This window comes from Rutilus rutilus (genome assembly GCF_951802725.1).
Source record: "Rutilus rutilus genome assembly, chromosome: 24".
Lineage (NCBI taxonomy): Eukaryota > Metazoa > Chordata > Actinopteri > Cypriniformes > Leuciscidae > Rutilus > Rutilus rutilus.
In genome coordinates this window covers 17,687,932-17,704,650 of record NC_140228.1, presented here as the reverse complement: position 1 = coordinate 17,704,650, position 16,719 = coordinate 17,687,932, and the positions used below count along the sequence as shown (strand labels likewise).

General features: G+C 36.0%; 1 protein-coding gene across 2 annotated transcripts; it reads left to right on the top strand.

The window, feature by feature from the left end:
* Nucleotides 1-92: 92 nt before the first annotated feature.
* Nucleotides 93-16,477, top strand: ube2wb (ubiquitin conjugating enzyme E2 Wb). 2 transcript variants are annotated; one of them, XM_084398273.1, is made up of 6 exons: nucleotides 93-201; nucleotides 1,233-1,324; nucleotides 10,389-10,491; nucleotides 12,838-12,993; nucleotides 14,797-14,872; nucleotides 14,963-16,477. In XM_084398273.1, exons 1-6 carry the CDS (start codon nucleotides 187-189, stop codon nucleotides 14,974-14,976), a joined length of 456 nt encoding a protein of 151 aa, XP_084254399.1. In that variant the 5' UTR covers nucleotides 93-186; the 3' UTR covers nucleotides 14,977-16,477. The 2 variants fall into 2 exon arrangements, with proteins under 2 accessions (XP_084254399.1, XP_084254400.1); XM_084398274.1 differs by having other exon boundaries at nucleotides 200-385.
* Nucleotides 16,478-16,719: the final 242 nt, after the last annotated feature.

The following is a 16,719-nucleotide window of genomic DNA, read 5'->3' as shown; positions in this document are numbered from 1 at the left end:
TTATTATCGCTATGATTATTTAACATGTAACTAGTATTAATTTATTAGAATAAAGAGACAATAAGGGGTAGATTTTGGACTATCATACAATCAGAGCGTGTTCTCAGAACAGAAGCTCTCGTGTGTCACGTGACGGTGACGTCAGGCCCTGCGTTACTGTGCGCCACTGATGCAGGGGGATCCATCATGGCGTCGATGCAGGTAAGATCACAGCTGACATCTAACCCTGTTTAATCTATCAATCACTTCTTGATCAGTTGTCGAGTGTGTCGTCTATGATAGTGTAAATGGTGTTTTTTTGGATACGCCTAATAAGGGGATCGAATATTGCTGTGTTGTTTCTGAAATCATAACTTGTCCTCCTCGCTGTTCCTGAGCTGCCAGGGTGAGAATTATCGGTGCTTTCAAAGCAACAGCTGGCGAGCAGGACTCACATAAACTCCTGATTTACCACAAACACAGTAGCAGCTAAATGTAATGAGTAGAATCAACGCGTTCTTTCTAGAACTTTCATGTGTCTGCTATTTTAATTGCTTGAAATCATGATATCAATATCTACTTATTTGTATCCAGCCTTGCAAGGTTATTTGTGACTGTGCAGGACATATTAAGTTATATTTTCATTCAACTTGACTTAATATTATTCAGTATCACTGTTTTATGTTGAATAGAATATTGGCAATTACAAAGAATAGGCAATGTTTGTTGCCACAGTTTTCAGTGGTTATTAGTGCTGTCAAATCGATGAATCGAATCTAACTTAAAAGTTTATATATATATATATATATATATATATATATATATATATATATATATACTCAAACACACATAATATATTTATAAACTTGTTTGATGAATTATAATAGTTTAAAAAATATATACTGTGTTGTTGCAATGCTCGAAATTCGAATTAGTGCTGTTAAATCGATTAATCGCATCTAATATAGATTTTGTTTACGTAATATTTGTGTGTATACGTGTATATATACACATATATTATATTTCAAAAACCTTTATGTTAGATGTGATTAATCGTATATGTCTATATGTAATAATATGTTCTTATGACTTAAATTGATTAATGTTTAATTTGAAGAGCTATTTTGGATTGATATATTCCTGGCATATTCTTTAGATTAAGGGGTTTTATTTAATTAAGAACCTCTGCTTTAGATTCTTTTTTTTCTTTCCTTTGTTTGTTCAATACTTTCTTTCTCTGTATTTCTCAACAGAAAAGGTTACAGAAAGAACTGCTAGCCTTGCAGAATGATCCACCCCCTGGAATGACCCTAAATGAGAAGAGCGTACAGAACACCATCACACAGTAAGGCCATCGCTTCCCGACTCTTTGTTTAATCTTATACCCATGTGTGTGATCACAATGCACTTATTAACAGGCTAGATTTCTCAAGCCGCCCTGTATCAGGGATCGTCATATTTAAAAGTGCAATATGACTCTTTGCATTACGCTATTGTTGTCTTGTCAGGCCTGGAAAACTCTCACCCATTGTGGGCATATTTTCTAAATTTTAAACAAAACATTTCCCATGTGGTGTCATTTGTAAGGCTGCTCTGCCCGATGTATAGTGATGTCTGCTCTGGCTAATCAAAAATTAAAGCTCGAGAGGGTAGTATTGCTGTAACAAACCTTATTGACCTCTTTTTGGCTTGTGCATGGTCGTATCCGTGTCTAGGAATATATAGCAGTCTTTTGAGAAAAACTGTCACGAGACAAAAAAGGTACATCACATAGTTCCAGAAATGATTACTTATCTGAATCTCAATATAACCAGTCTTGTGCACAGTGGTGCATCTATTTGGAAACGAGCTGACTTCACATACAGTATGTGTTTATATCTTTCTGTGCTGCAGTAGTGAGAATAAATGATTGACATAATTACTCGGTTTCAGAAAGCTAAACTTTGACAGCCAAGGGTTATAAATGTAATGTTTTCTTTTATGGAACTCTGGTCGGTATTACGGGAACATAGTGTGGGTTAGCCTAGCATTGTTATTCAGCCGTGTAGCCATGTCTTGGTTCGTGTCAAAGAAATGTCAGGTATGAGCTATAAGTTTAGCAGCTTGCCAAACGTGTTTGTCCTGACTAATTGGTGTAATTATTATGTTCATTGTTGTCCTTTTAAGTTTTTTGGAGGATGTTCTCTGTGATGTCGATTTGATTTTAGGGCAGTTGTGGTGGGTGATCGATCGGCTACAGATCGGTGTCGGCCGATAATCACGTTCTATGGGTGTATGCATCTCAATCAGCTCCCTAGTTCAGTAGTCAGGGCACTAATTAGGGCGTCGGCCATTAAAGGGCTGTCTCAATCGCAAAATCCTTCCAGTGCACTGGAACATTTCCTAAAAAAATCCCACAATGCATCTCAAAAACCAGGGAGCATTAATGCTCACTATGCTCCCTTAACGGAAATTACGTCACATTTCTGAAGCGTCAAATCTAAAACACACGAGCCAACTCAATAAATATAATGAAACGCAAAGTGTCCATGGTTAACCGATTAACCGATCAACCGTTAAAAATTGCGTAACCGAGTGAAACATTTTGCTCGGTTAAAGGGATACTCCACTTTTTTCGGAAATATGCTAATTTTACAACTCCCCCAGAGTTAAACAGATGAGTTTTACCGTTTTAGAATCCATTCAGCCGAACTCCGGGTCTGACGGTACCACTTTTAGCATAGCTTAGCATAGATCATTGATTCAGACGAGTCCAGTAGCATTTCTTTCAAAATGACCAAAGAGTTTCAATATTTTTCCTATTTAAAACTTGACTCTTCTGTAGTTAAACCGTGTACTAAGATCGACGGAAAATGAAAAGTTGCGATTTTCTAAGCCTATATGGCTAGGAACTACTCTCATTCCGGCGTAATAATCAAGGAACTGTGCGGCCGTAGCAGGCGTAGTGATATGACGCAGCGCCTAAAAATAGTCCCCAGCTCGGTAACTTCTTCCAACGTGACCGGGACTAAGTTTGTCTAACCTATTAGACCTATTTTCAGGCGCTGCGTCATATCACTACGCCTGCTGCACTCATGGTACGGCCGCACAGTTCCTTGATTATTACGCTGGAATGAGAGTAGTTCCTAGCCATATAGGCTTAGAAAATCGCAACTTTTCATTTTCCGTCGATCTTAGTACACGGTTTAACTACAGAAGAGTCAAGTTTTAAATAGGAAAAATATTGAAACTCTTTGGTCATTTTGAAAGAAATGCTACTGGACTCGTCTGAATCAATGATCTATGCTAAGCTATGCTAAAAGTGGTACCGTCAGACCCGGAGTTCGGCTGAATGGATTAGAAAACGGTAAAACTCATCTGTTTAACTCTGGGGGAGTTGTAAAATGAGCATATTTCCGAAAAAAGTGGAGTATCCCTTTAAGTGGCGTCAAGGCGTGCATTGAATTTAGTTGTAATACATTTTTGCACCACCAGAGACCGCTAGACCAGTTTTCTAATATGAAGCGGGCAAAGAAAGCGCGCGTCCGAGAGTGAAGGCTGTGCGCGAGCCAGAAACAAACATAGTATCCGCGCCACTGATCGCAGCACAATAATATCTGTCTGCAGAGCCACAGCTTTACCCCAGCAGTTTTACCCCGCGCATGCGCAGTTTCATCACAACAGTTTTACCCGCAGAGTCCGTTTACCGTTACATTAACCCATACAATTTGTATTATGCATTTCCTAAACATGTACTTGCTAATCAAACACTTTATATGAACAAACTACTAATCTATAAAACACAATCGGTCTTCAGACCTTTTACTATTGTGTTGATATGCGCGAGGGAGAGAGAGCAATGCAGCGCTCGTGTTGTTTGAAGGCGGTGAGAGTGCGCGCGCGCGCGGCCGGGGCTCTCTCACTGTTTGTTCTATGCGCCCTGTCCACTGATCTAAATAATTAGTTGTTACGACGACTTATTTGTTCCCTCGTTTTAATAAATCGTGGACACGTTGAACTAATTCCCTCCCTCATTTTGATTTAACGAATTACAACGTGGCCAAAAACAGTTTGATACTATTAATTAGTGAATGCTAAAGACCTATTTTTTGTGAATTGGTGAATATTCAGGTGAATTATTTCGTGGCCACGAATTAATAATAATTATTAAACTGTTTTTCTTACCTGTGAAGATTGCTCTTCAGTGAAGGCCGACTATTCTCGTACAGCTTTTTATTCCTTTTTTTTTGTGTGAATTGGTGAATATTCAGGTGAATTGTTTCGTGGCCACGAATTAATAATACCTCAGCACGATTTACAAGACCCTTCTCGATCGCAGTGGCAACGAGCACTTTGATCACTTGATTTAAAAAACAAAACATTTCAGCGCTAGATCGCCTAAAAAAAAAAAAAAAAAAAAAAAAAACGAACTAAATGAATGCTCTGCTAGTTAACTGGAGATGTTTTGTTTATTTGTATTGGTATTCGTGCCGCGAGATGTTTCAAAGTGGTGGGGACAATATCGACCTTAGAAAATAGTGGTGGGGTGGGGACATGTCCCACCCGCAAATTACGCCTATCTCGGGGTTGCGGCGCGCACACTATGGTTAACCGAGTATTAACCGCTAAGGGCCTCGGTTAACGGTTAATGAAAAACTTGAAACCGTGCAGCCCTAAACGCAATAGAAGATTTGTCGAAAAGAACAGGAATTATGGTGGACTCCAGGTTTATTCTTGCCTATTTCTTGGGGAAATCTTTTAATTCTGACATTTAAGACATTTAATTCTGAATAAAATGTAGCGTCACATTCTTTGACAAGCAAACATTTACTGCACTATCTAGATTTGAGTTTTGGTCAAATACATGCTATTTTCGCTGTGAATAAACATAAAATGTGCTTCAAATGGTTATTCATATTTGCATTACTTTAACGACACGACAAGGCGATGGAGCCGTTGTGGAAAAAACTAATAAATAATACCAGTCACGGCAGCAATCGTTCTCCCCTCTGCTATGTTTAAAGGTGCAGTATGTAATATTGACAGCTAGTGGTTGAAATGGGTACTGCATTACAAATTTAAATATTGGAGGGAAAATTGGAGTTTTTTCCCCGCCCCCTCCTCCTTAGACTCGATGCGGGTTGCCAGATTGAGGACACACAACAGGAGTGAGTACAATTGACAATGAAAGGTGAGGAGACTATCCACGTTTTATAATGTTTCCGTTCATAGATTTATTTTTTGAGCCAGTTCGTTTGCTGGCTTCCATAACTGCAATACGCTGTGTTTTTTCGCCTACTGGCAACCCGGGGGTGTCGAGATACTATTGGATAAATTGCCATTCTGACACAGAATGCACATTTCAAAGTAAAATAACTGGCTGTAGCTTTGTTTTTCAAGTCAAGTCATCTTCATTTATATAGCGCTTTTAACAATGTAGATTGTTTCAAAGCAGCTTTACAGAGATAAACGTATAATTTAAGGTAACAGAGATTGTTTTGGCTTTATAGCGGTTCTTTACTAAAGTTATTTTCCAGCTAAAGTTAGTTTTGATTGATTCGCTTACGTCGCAACAATCATTTGTTATTAAATTAGGGGCCGCTAAGACGACACCATTCTCTCTACACAGACTTTAAACGCGAACCTGTGATAAACGCTGATGGCGTTCACATGCGCATTAAGAATTGGTTCTATAGTTATGTGCGTTTGAATAAATGTGCGCAGGTTTGTAATTCCCTACAAACCAAGCCTAAACAAAGTACTGGTCTTTCCTTATAAATTTTGATACAGAATTTTATTTTGTCACTTCGGGGTAGGTACACGAAACGAATTTTCCCGACAACGCTTTATCTGTAGAGTGGTAAAGGGATCCTCCATAGGGAGAGACTAGTTGGCACTGCGTTGTCATCGGGTCCAGGCGAAGGTCCTTCGTTAGATCTGGATACGGCCTGGATCCGGCAGGTTGCGGGAAAACCTCGGGATAAACAAAGACACTAATATTAGCGTAGATGCCATTCTTCTTATGATGTAACGAGTACATCAGGATTTATGGGAAGTGTTCCCGGTTCCGGCTGACCTAATCTATGCAGCCTAACATTAAATTATAGAAGTCTATAATGTATTATGTGATTGCTAGGTCAAAGAGATGTGTCTTTAATCTAGCTTTGAACTGACAGAGTGTGTCTGCTTCCCGGACAATGTTAGGAAGACTGTTCCAAAGTTTTGGTGCTAAATAGGAAAAGGATCTACCGGCAGCAGTCGATTTTGATATTCTAGGTATTATTAACTGGCCGGAATTTTGAGATCACAATAGACATGGACTATAATGCGTTAAGAGCTCGCTCAAGTACTGCAGAGCTAAACCATTTAGTGCTTTGTAAGTAATCAGCAATATTTAAAAATGTATGCGATGTTTAATAGGCAGCCAATTTTTCAGAGAAACGAGTTTGTGAACTTAGCATGTCAAAAAATTACATACAGCACCTTTAAATAACAATAATAAACCTTATTTTATATAGCACCTTTTAAATGTTTTTTTTAATCAAAGCGCTTTACACAGAAAAGAGGTCAAAAGTAAATGCATAAATTACGAGAAATAGAAACATCAAAACAATAAACTAAACATACTGCAAACATACAATATACAAAATATACAATAACAAAATCACATATAAGCAAGTCTAAAAAAGTGAGTTTTAAGCAAGGATTCATGCAAGCATGTTTATTCTCATATGGAATAGAGTTCCAGAGTTTTCAAGCCCGGTCACCCATAGAGCGCAAGCGAGTTGAGGGAACAACTAGTCCTGGTCCCTGTCAAGATTCTAGCAGCTGATTTTTGGACATATTGCAATTTATTTAGGGTGTTTTTCAAGGCCCGTGCAAGCAAAGCATTTCAATAATCAATAGGGGAGAAAACAAATGTATTGATACATTTTTCTGCCACAGTAAATGATTACATGGGGCGCAATCTTGCAATATTTCTGAGATGAAAAAATTACGTTTTAACAGTGATCGAACATGAGGGACACATGTTAAGTGAGCGTCAAAAATCACCCTTATAAAGGGGTTTTTTTTTTTTTTTTTTTTTTTTTTTTACTCCGAGACAGAGCCATCAACATTAAGCATTAAAGATCTGGCTTTACGTAACTGGTGGGTTGAACCAATGATCATAACCTCTGTTTTATCTCTGTCAAGGCAAAGAAAATTGATTCATCCAAATTTTTTATCTCAGAAATGCAGTGTTCCAGAAAAATAACAGCCACATGATCACCCAGTTTTGAGTGAATGTAAATCTGGGTGTCCTCTGCATACAAGTGAATCTTAAGTCCAAGATATCTAAGGTGCTGACCAACAGGAAAAATATACATGTTAAAAAGTAATGGACTCAGAGTCGACCCCTGGGGAACACCAAATTTGACTGAGCTAATTTTGGACTTGTGTCCACCCATGACAACAAACTGCCTACTGTCTGAAAGATAAGACTAAAACCAGTTTAATGCAGTCTCAGAGATGCCAAACACAGATTCCATACGAGTGAGTAATCTGGAATGATCGACAGTGTCAAAAGCCGCACTGATGTCAAGAAGAATCAGAATTATCAGATAGCCCAAGTCCGCAGCAATTAACATCACTTATGCTGTTTTAGTGCTATGATATTTGCAAAACCCAGATTGAAGGGGCTCAAACTAATTATTTAGTGTAAGATGAGTATACAATTGGGATGGCACAGTTCACTCGAATTTTGGCTGAGAAGTGGAGATTAGAAATGGGACGATAATTATTGAAATTGTCCAAATCAACATCGTCTTTTTTGGTACAGGTGTAACGGCAGTCATTTTAAAAGCTGCTGGCACCACACCAGAGCGTAGAGAGTCGTTTAAAATACTCAAAACAACAGAGCTTACAGAGGCAAAACATGCTTTAAACGAGCAAGTTAGTACAGGATCAACTATTGAGGTGGCAGCCTTCATTTGTGAAACTACTTTGCCCAGAGAGATCAAATCAAGTGTGGAGAAGTTCTGAGAGCAGAATCAGCAGGGACAGAAGTAAATATTCATACAACTTTGAGCCTTATCAATCTTAGAGCTGAGAAAATCATCACCGAGATTAGCAACGGGTTTTTTGGAAGACCTGTTACCTTTAAGATGTCTGTTAATGAATAAGTCTGGGATTACTTTGATTATTAACAATTATCAGCTAAACATATTGGAACCTAACGGGTCCTTCCAAGCTTGGTGATGTACATTATGGCACTGCCAACTCTGGTATAAAAATGATTTCAGAGTTTCCCATTATTAAATACAACTTGAGAGGGGGGTTCATGTCCAATTTCCGACAGGCATTAAAACCCCTTAATCTAAAGAATATGCTAAAATATATCAGTCAGAAATAGCTTTTTAAATTAAAATTAAAAAGCCATATGAGATATATTATTAGGCTACTTTTCGAGCAATGGAATATCTCATTACAATATTTAAAAATGTGAACAATTTGTGTCCTTCATTATTTTTCAGATGTGGTCGCAGTATCAAAGTACATCGATATAAACGATTTTGTCCAATCCTAGGGGAAAACTTTGAAATTACGTTCCACACACAGAGAAGTTCGCTACACATTTGTACAGAATGGAAAGACCTGCACCAATCATTTTCGGGTACAATTACACCCCTCTATCTATAATAGCATCTTCTTTCATGTGAAGTAATGTTTCATGCAACTAAGGCAGAAATGTGAGCTCCTGTGCCGACGCAGCACTGATGGTCCAGGAATATTTTCACTTTGCCTCTGGAATGTTCTCACTCTTCTGAAAACAAACTGCTGTTGCTGATATGATAATGCCGTGGCAGGAAAATGGCATTGTGGATGTCACTTTATCTTTAAATGTATGCTTGTACTAGAGGGGTGTGCTTCTACTAAATTAACTTGTGATTCATTAATTAAATATGGTTAAATATGTTAATAATATATTTTTAAATGCATTTATATATTTATTTGTCAACATGAGAAATGATCTCATTATATAATGTAGTGCCTTTCTGTTCCCAGAAACTGAAGTTCATTCTTTTAACCAAATGTATATCGCCCTCTGTGCCAGATGTTTCCTCCAGTGATATCAGGCCTTGTATGCTAGTAATCTCAGTGTGAAATGCTTTAGAGTGAAGGACACACATGTGAGCTGTGAGCACATAGTGATATTATATCCCAGCGAGTCCCATGTGTCGAGTCAGGAAAATCACCTCCCTCTTTAGTTCTGTCTATTTTCACTCTCACTTAAATACCTTTGTTTCTAGGAAAGGACGGCTTGTTAAATTGCTCTCTATAAGTTTATGATAGCCAAAATGACTGAAAATTGACCTGAATATCCCAGAGTGACTTGGGTAAAGGGTTTTCTGCCAGAAAGAGCCATCATCTGTTTGACCTCTGACATAGTGGCGCTTCCCTTATTGTTTAGTTCTGGATATTTAATGGTTGTCTTGTCTTTCATTGCTCATTATTTTACAACTTCCTGTCTCTCTCTTTTTATGGCTGAAGTTATGGCTGGCAGTAGAGTAGTCTTTTCTTTTTTTTCTCTCTCTCTCAATAGTTTCTACTTTGTTTGCAATTTCCGATACGGATAACCAAATATAATGAATTCATTTTGCAATTTAAAAGTGATTTATCAAAGTGAGTGAGGTTTTCAATTTGTGAACATAGAGCAGGGTAGAGTACAAGGGAGAGGAAACAGTCAATGGTTGATCAGAGATGCATCATAAGAAGGGAGACAGATGGTATCAAATACAGCATTTTACATTACAGAATGTATGCCATGTGATACTGTAAACAGATTACCATGGTAGAGACTTGCACATTACTGTAACTCACCCTTATACAGGTCAACTGCAGTATAGATTCAGTCATGTGGCACAGTGAGAACATTAACTGTATTGCCAGCAAACTCTGTTCTAGCACAAAACCTCGTGACAGTTTCATAAATTCATCACACCTTTTGATAACACACTGAAAAGATACTATTACAAACATTATGGATGTTATGTTACGTAAGTTGGGTAATGGTATTTTCTAATGCGGCATATGTAGCCCGTATTACTGTAATTATTTCAGCAAAAAGTGTGATATGTATTTTGCTTTGTTTGCTATTAAATTAACTGATTGTTAAAAGTACTAAATTGAAAGAAGATCAGACTGTTGTGTTTTGGTGATTAAACCAAATGTTCTCATTACATATTGCTGTAATCTTGTGTTTGACACAATAGTTATGTGGACTGAAATGTGTGTAACTGTTATGAAAGCATGGGATCAGGTTTTGAAAGAATGACCAGCTGTGTTACAAGTGTAATCAGTTTGGATTTTTGTAGTAAGAGTTTTGAAAATGTACACCTAAAGTACCAAAGCGAATAAAAAAATAAATGTCTTTCTGTTTCTCTTTACAGATGGATTGTGGATATGGAAGGAGCATCTGGTACTCTTTATGAAGGGGAGAAATTTCAGCTTCTATTTAAATTTAGTGGTCGTTATCCCTTTGACTCGCCTCAGGTAATTCAAAATATTTTTTATTAACTTTATTTAAGTCTAAATAAAGTGTATTTAATATGGTCAAAATATATATTTTTAGAATATATTTTTAATTGCAAAATTAATAGGAATGAATTATTTTAGTGATTTTAGTGTTATTTATTTTAGTGTTATTTATATACTATTATAGTTTTTATTAACATTTTGAATTAGCTTTTTATTTTTATATTTTCAGTTTTCATGTATCATTTTTTTTTTTGTTTAAAATATTTGTAAATGGTTTATTTAAATCTTAGTTTTAGTGGTTGTTTTAATATTTTAACCTAAACTTATTTCATTTAAAAATTTATTTAGGTTGTTTATCATCTAATATTTATATTTTATTTCATTTAAGCTTTCAGTTAACAAAATACTTTGAATAATTTTAGCCGACAGTAACACTGGTTTTCCATCTACCTTTTTATTATATTTCTGTATGTAGGCAGAGACAAATCATATACACAAGTGCGATCGCTCATGGTAACATTAACTTCTCCTCCATTTGCTTACACTCAACTACAATCACTTACAGTAGGCGGATCACATGTACCTGCTCTTTGCATAAAATCAAGTTTTGTGCATTGCTATACTCACTTTAATATTCATTTGTAGTAGCTAAGTGTACATTATAGGGTCAACTAAAGTCTATTTTGCACCTACAACAGTAAAATAATAGGATCAGTCTACACAAGATTGAGCTTGTAGACTGCGGATTTAAAGGCCAACTTTGAGGGTATTAGCACTGATCTTATTTTACATATCAGTCCCACTATAAATAACAGACCGGTGTAGACCAAATTAGATAAACAAGCTCACACGCCACTTTAGAGTTAAGAACTGCATGACTCTATGGAGGCAGGGACTGTTATAGTCGAAAAAATGCATTAGAACAAGTGACAGAAATGCTGTTGATGGTTTAGAGCTGATACAAAGTCTAAATGGAGCAAAGGTAAGTGTATGCCTTCTTAGTCAAATGACTTTTACATGTGATAAAGAAAGGAAGCACTTAAGATTAAAAGTGACTCAACCTTTTTGTTGCTGAAGTAGCCCTAGCAGAGTTTGTGTGCATTTAATCGGAAGTGAGACACTGGCTGTATTATGATCGCGAGCGCTCTATGCTTTTCCGTATGTAAGTCCGGATCTGGCGCCGGCTTCTCATTCAGCCGACTGTCTCTTGTCTCCACGTCCTAATCTAGCGGCCTCATGCCAATTGTGAGGACTAAGCACTGGCTTATGATTTAAAGGGATAGTTCACCCCAAAATTAACATTCTGTCATCATTTGCTCGTGTGTTGTTCCAAATCCAAATGACTTTCTTTGTTATGTGGAACACAAAGGGAGAAGTTTTGAAGAATGTCCATGCTGCTCTTTTCCATAAAGTGAATGTGGACTGAAGCTCTCAAGCTCTGAAAAGGACAAAAATCACCATAAAAGCATCATAAAATTATAGTCTAAACTAAACGCACTAAATTTCAAGTCCTGAATTTATATAATAGCTTTGTGGGAGGAAAGGTCAAAATTTAAGTTGTTATTCATGGGAAATATTGCTTGACCACCATAGTCGAGTCAAGTCACCTTTATTTATATAGCGCTTTATACAATACAGATTGTTTCAAAGCAGCTTCTCAGTGATGAACAGAAAAATAACAATCTGTTAAGCTTCACCAGTGCGTCGGCCCACTGAAGCGTTTTTTTTTTTTTTTTAGTTCAAAGTTACTATCAGATTTAATGTTATACCTTGACAAACTATACATCATTAAAAAGATATGACTCAAGTTTCAGTATTTGACCACTATTGTATTCTGAGAAACTTATAGTGACAGTTATGTCTTAATTTGTGTCAGGAGTTATGAAATGAAAAAATGAGTCGATACCTTTAATAAATGATGCAAACTTCATCAAATACGAGACATTTTAAAGCAGCTGTACAGAAGACCATAGTGTCATTATTCAGCTGAAGTCTGAATTTCAGTGTTAGTAAAGTTCATTATGAAATTAGTTTAATTCACCTGTAAGCAGAAGACTAGTGTTGTTATTCACTTTGAGTCAGTTCAATATTAATTCAATTTAGTTCAGTAACTTGTTGATGTTGCAAAATTTGTCAGTTGTGAAAAAGAGTTTAATCTGGTTACGGGTACAAGGCAGCTCCGCAGAAAACTGTGGTGTCATCATCGTTCAAGTTTTCTTCAAGTGTCTATCAGATGGTCACCATTTATTTTCATTGTATTGAAAAGAGCAGCTTGGAGCAAGGCAAGCACACATGGTCATATGGTGTACCATATTGAAAATTCTTTTTTTTTTAAATTGTGTTTATGTTGTGTTTTGACAGGTAATGTTCACAGGAGACAATATACCTGTCCATCCCCATGTTTATAGCAATGGCCACATCTGCCTGTCCATCTTAACGGAGGATTGGTCACCAGCTCTTTCGGTGCAGTCTGTTTGTCTTAGCATTATTAGCATGCTGTCTAGCTGCAAAGAGAAGGTAAGTGTCTCGCGTCACAATGCAATAGATTTCTTGATGTGTACTAGAGCTGGATAAATTGAGACTCACAGTTTAAAATAGAGATCACGGTTCTCCCACTATTCTGGCAAAATGTTAATTGCTACAGTTAAAAAAGTATGTTCTATGGTATGAATGCATGTTGTATAAATGAAATTCGGACATACTACACCCGCCATGTTGTCACTGTCATGTGACTTACGGCTACAGTTGTGATGCTTCACCTTTTTTCACAAGTCCTCTCCCGTGGCCTCATGGGATAGTAAAGTGTCCATTGAATGTACTCTTCAGAACCTGCCGGAAGTAGTAGGTCTTCCAGGGACTTTTCACCTAGTGTTTTTTTTATTAATACTACGAATTCGGACATACTTCTACTACTCGGTTCACACACACTCGGTTGTTTTTGAACAAATCTCTTGAATGAATGTTCACTTGTCGCCATCTACAGGTGTAATATAATTGATACAATCTTTATTTGAATCATCAAATTACTTTCATAAGGTGGTTTCCTCTATTTTGATCACTAACGTAGATATCAGTGTTTATATCTGAACTATAAACCTTTATCCCAGTACTTCTGTGATCATTTAAACTATTATTACAGAAATAATGATACTGTCTGGTTGAAAAGCCCGTTTGTGTCGCTGTTTCATACCTACACAAATGCTGTCTCTGGATCAGCGGAAGTGCCAACAGAGATTTGAATGTTCGCTGTGATCGTACTCGTCAAATGTTTAATAGACATAGCCGAATCGTTGTCATTTAGGAATAAGATCATGTGGGTGTTTAGATCAAGATTGCGATCTTTTAGATTTTGGTTATTGTATCTCTTTGGATTCTAAAGTTACAGTGCAGATGAATGTGTAAAGGTGGCACAAGATTCTAATATGGGACATATTAGACAGATATGTTTGTTCATTAGTTACAATAGTAAGACATTAACCGCATCACACAGCTGTATTTGGTGCCTTTCTGAATCAATGGCTTACTTATTATAGTACTTGCTTAAACGTGTCTTAACGCTGACTTTTTGACAGGTTGACCTTAGTGACAGTATTGGAAAACGCATTTATAATCTGTTCAATTTACACCCACTTATTCAAACATTAATGACATTTTCTTGACAAAATGTAAAAGAAACTCCAAAAAGCTTAAAAGCTTCATACATTTGCATTGATTTTTGCAAACATTGTCTCTGTAAACTAGTTTAATATATGTAGTATATACACTACCGTTCAAAAGGAGTTTTATTTTATTAAATTTTTTAAGAAATGAATACATTTATAATGCAAGGATGCATTAAATTAATTAAAAGTGACAGTAAAGACATTTATAAAGTTTGAAATAAATGCTGTTGTTTTGAACTTTTTTTTTTATTCATTAAAGAATCATGAGAAAAATGTATTTCCACAAAATTATTAAGCAGCACAACTGTTTTCAAACATTGATAATAATCAGAAATGTTTCTTGAACACCAAATCAACATATTAGAATGATTTCTGAAGGATCACGGGACACTAAAGACTGAAGTAATAATGCTGAAATTTCAGCTATTGGGAGTAAATCACATTTTAAAATAAATTTAAAATATAAAAAGTTATTTTTAAAAAACATATCACAATATTACTGTTTTGATCAAATAAATGCAGCTTTAGTGAGCATAAGAGACTACTTTTAAAAACATTAAAAAAGCATGCTGTCCCCAAACTTGAACGGTAGTTTATATAAAAATATATTTATTATAATTAGCATTATTTGTATTTATTTATGCTTTTTTCTTTACAGAGGCGGCCACCTGATAACTCCTTTTATGTACGGACATGTAATAAAAATCCAAAGAAGACAAAATGGTGGTATCACGGTAAGTACTAATGTTTTATTTGAAAATTGATAAAACATTTCTAGTGGAAATGCATTTTAAATGTATTTAAAATATGCCTTTTTTTTACAGATGATACCTGTTAATATGAACTTTCTAGAACTTCCGGAGGGAAGAAGTCCTACTGACCTATAAAAGCACTTTTTTAAAATCATATGGTCTCTGAACTTTAACCTTGGACTCAAACTCAAGCATGGACTCAGACCACAAACATGGGAGATGATGTCAGCTGTGTTACCGGTAACCAGTTGGATGCATGTTTAGGGGGAAAAAAAACGATGGAAGAATGGAAATGAATTTGAGAGAGGATGGAAACGGACCCATCGTTTGTTTGGTGTGGAGAAATTTAAATTTATCCAGGAAGAATGCATTTTTTTTTTTCAATATTGAGATTATTGTTGTCTTGGATCACACATGTTCCTGTTCTGTTTTGTCATTAGTATATTTTAAGGTCCATGTGTCACGTGCAATAACAAGAATGGGTGCATATCAGGGCCAATAATGAGAAATCCAAATCATATTGTAGAAATCCAAAACAAATCTGGAAAAGATTGTAATGTCCCTTTGATTTTTCTCTTTCCTTTTATTCCTACTGAAATTATATGCACTGTGAAACAATCTAAGAAAAGAACAGTTTATTGTTATGCAGACATGCAGTTCTAATGATGGCGAGCCACTCCAGCAGGGAGAATTTGGATGCTCCACTGTAAATAGTTTAATTTAAGAACGGTACAGTTTTATCTCATTCCTCTCCAGTTCTGACATCACTGCAAATGGCGGTTTCATTGTCACTTGTGCTTGTTGGGACTATATTTGGTCTGTATGAGCATTAGAACCAACCTTGACCATCCATGAACTCATATTTACCTCTACCAAGTCATATGGGATGGAACCAGTGTTCTGTGTAGTTTTGGCATTAAAGCTAAGCTAGGTAACCCAATATATTGAATGTTGGCAAGAATGTTCTGTATTCTTATTTGTATAAAATGTTTTGTATTGAGATGTAAGCTCAAATCTCTTTAAACTATTCCATCTTAAAAGTTTTCTTACTTGTTTTCTTCCACATGCTTTTACTTTTTTGTGCAAGTAATGAAAAAAAAAAAAAAAAAAAGAAAGAGTAGAAGAATGGCAGTATGTTCGGGAGTGTATGTCTTATTTAATTCTGGGTACTTTATTCTCTGTAACCTCAGATGGTTTGGAAGTTATTGTGGTTTGTATATTCTCAAGATGTTGATTATCCTGGTCATACTTGTCTGGCTCAGGTAATTTTTTTCAAGAAAAAAAAAAAAAAAAATCACAAATATTCCTAAATATTTTCAATTCGATTATATTTTCCCTTAAAGGACTGTTACATAGTTTAATAAAAATGTATGCATAATATTACTCTTAAAAGTGATATTAACTAAACTGGCAGCATGGTCTACATGTAGATAGACAAATGAAATAAATCCAGAGCACATATTTGATAATGTTTGGATCCTGCACTTTTTCCACAAATTATTTATCCAAAAATTAGTGTTACTAGGGTCAAAGATGATCGGTAGTTTGGCATTTGTCATCTGGAATAATAATAATAATAAAGAAAATCTTCTGTCCCCAACAGTTATATATGTCTGGTGTACAATATCTGATGTTCATGTTTTATTTCACACTTGATTAACTTCATACACTCCAAAGATGTATTTTTTAGCCATTTATTCAGAAATACTTGAATATTCCAAACCTGGTTGGCTTGTCTTCTTTTCCATTGTCTGTGATACTTCCAAGTGAATGTGTTGGAGTAGAAAAAAAAATGGAGATGGCCATGATTCTTCCCTCTGCACACAATA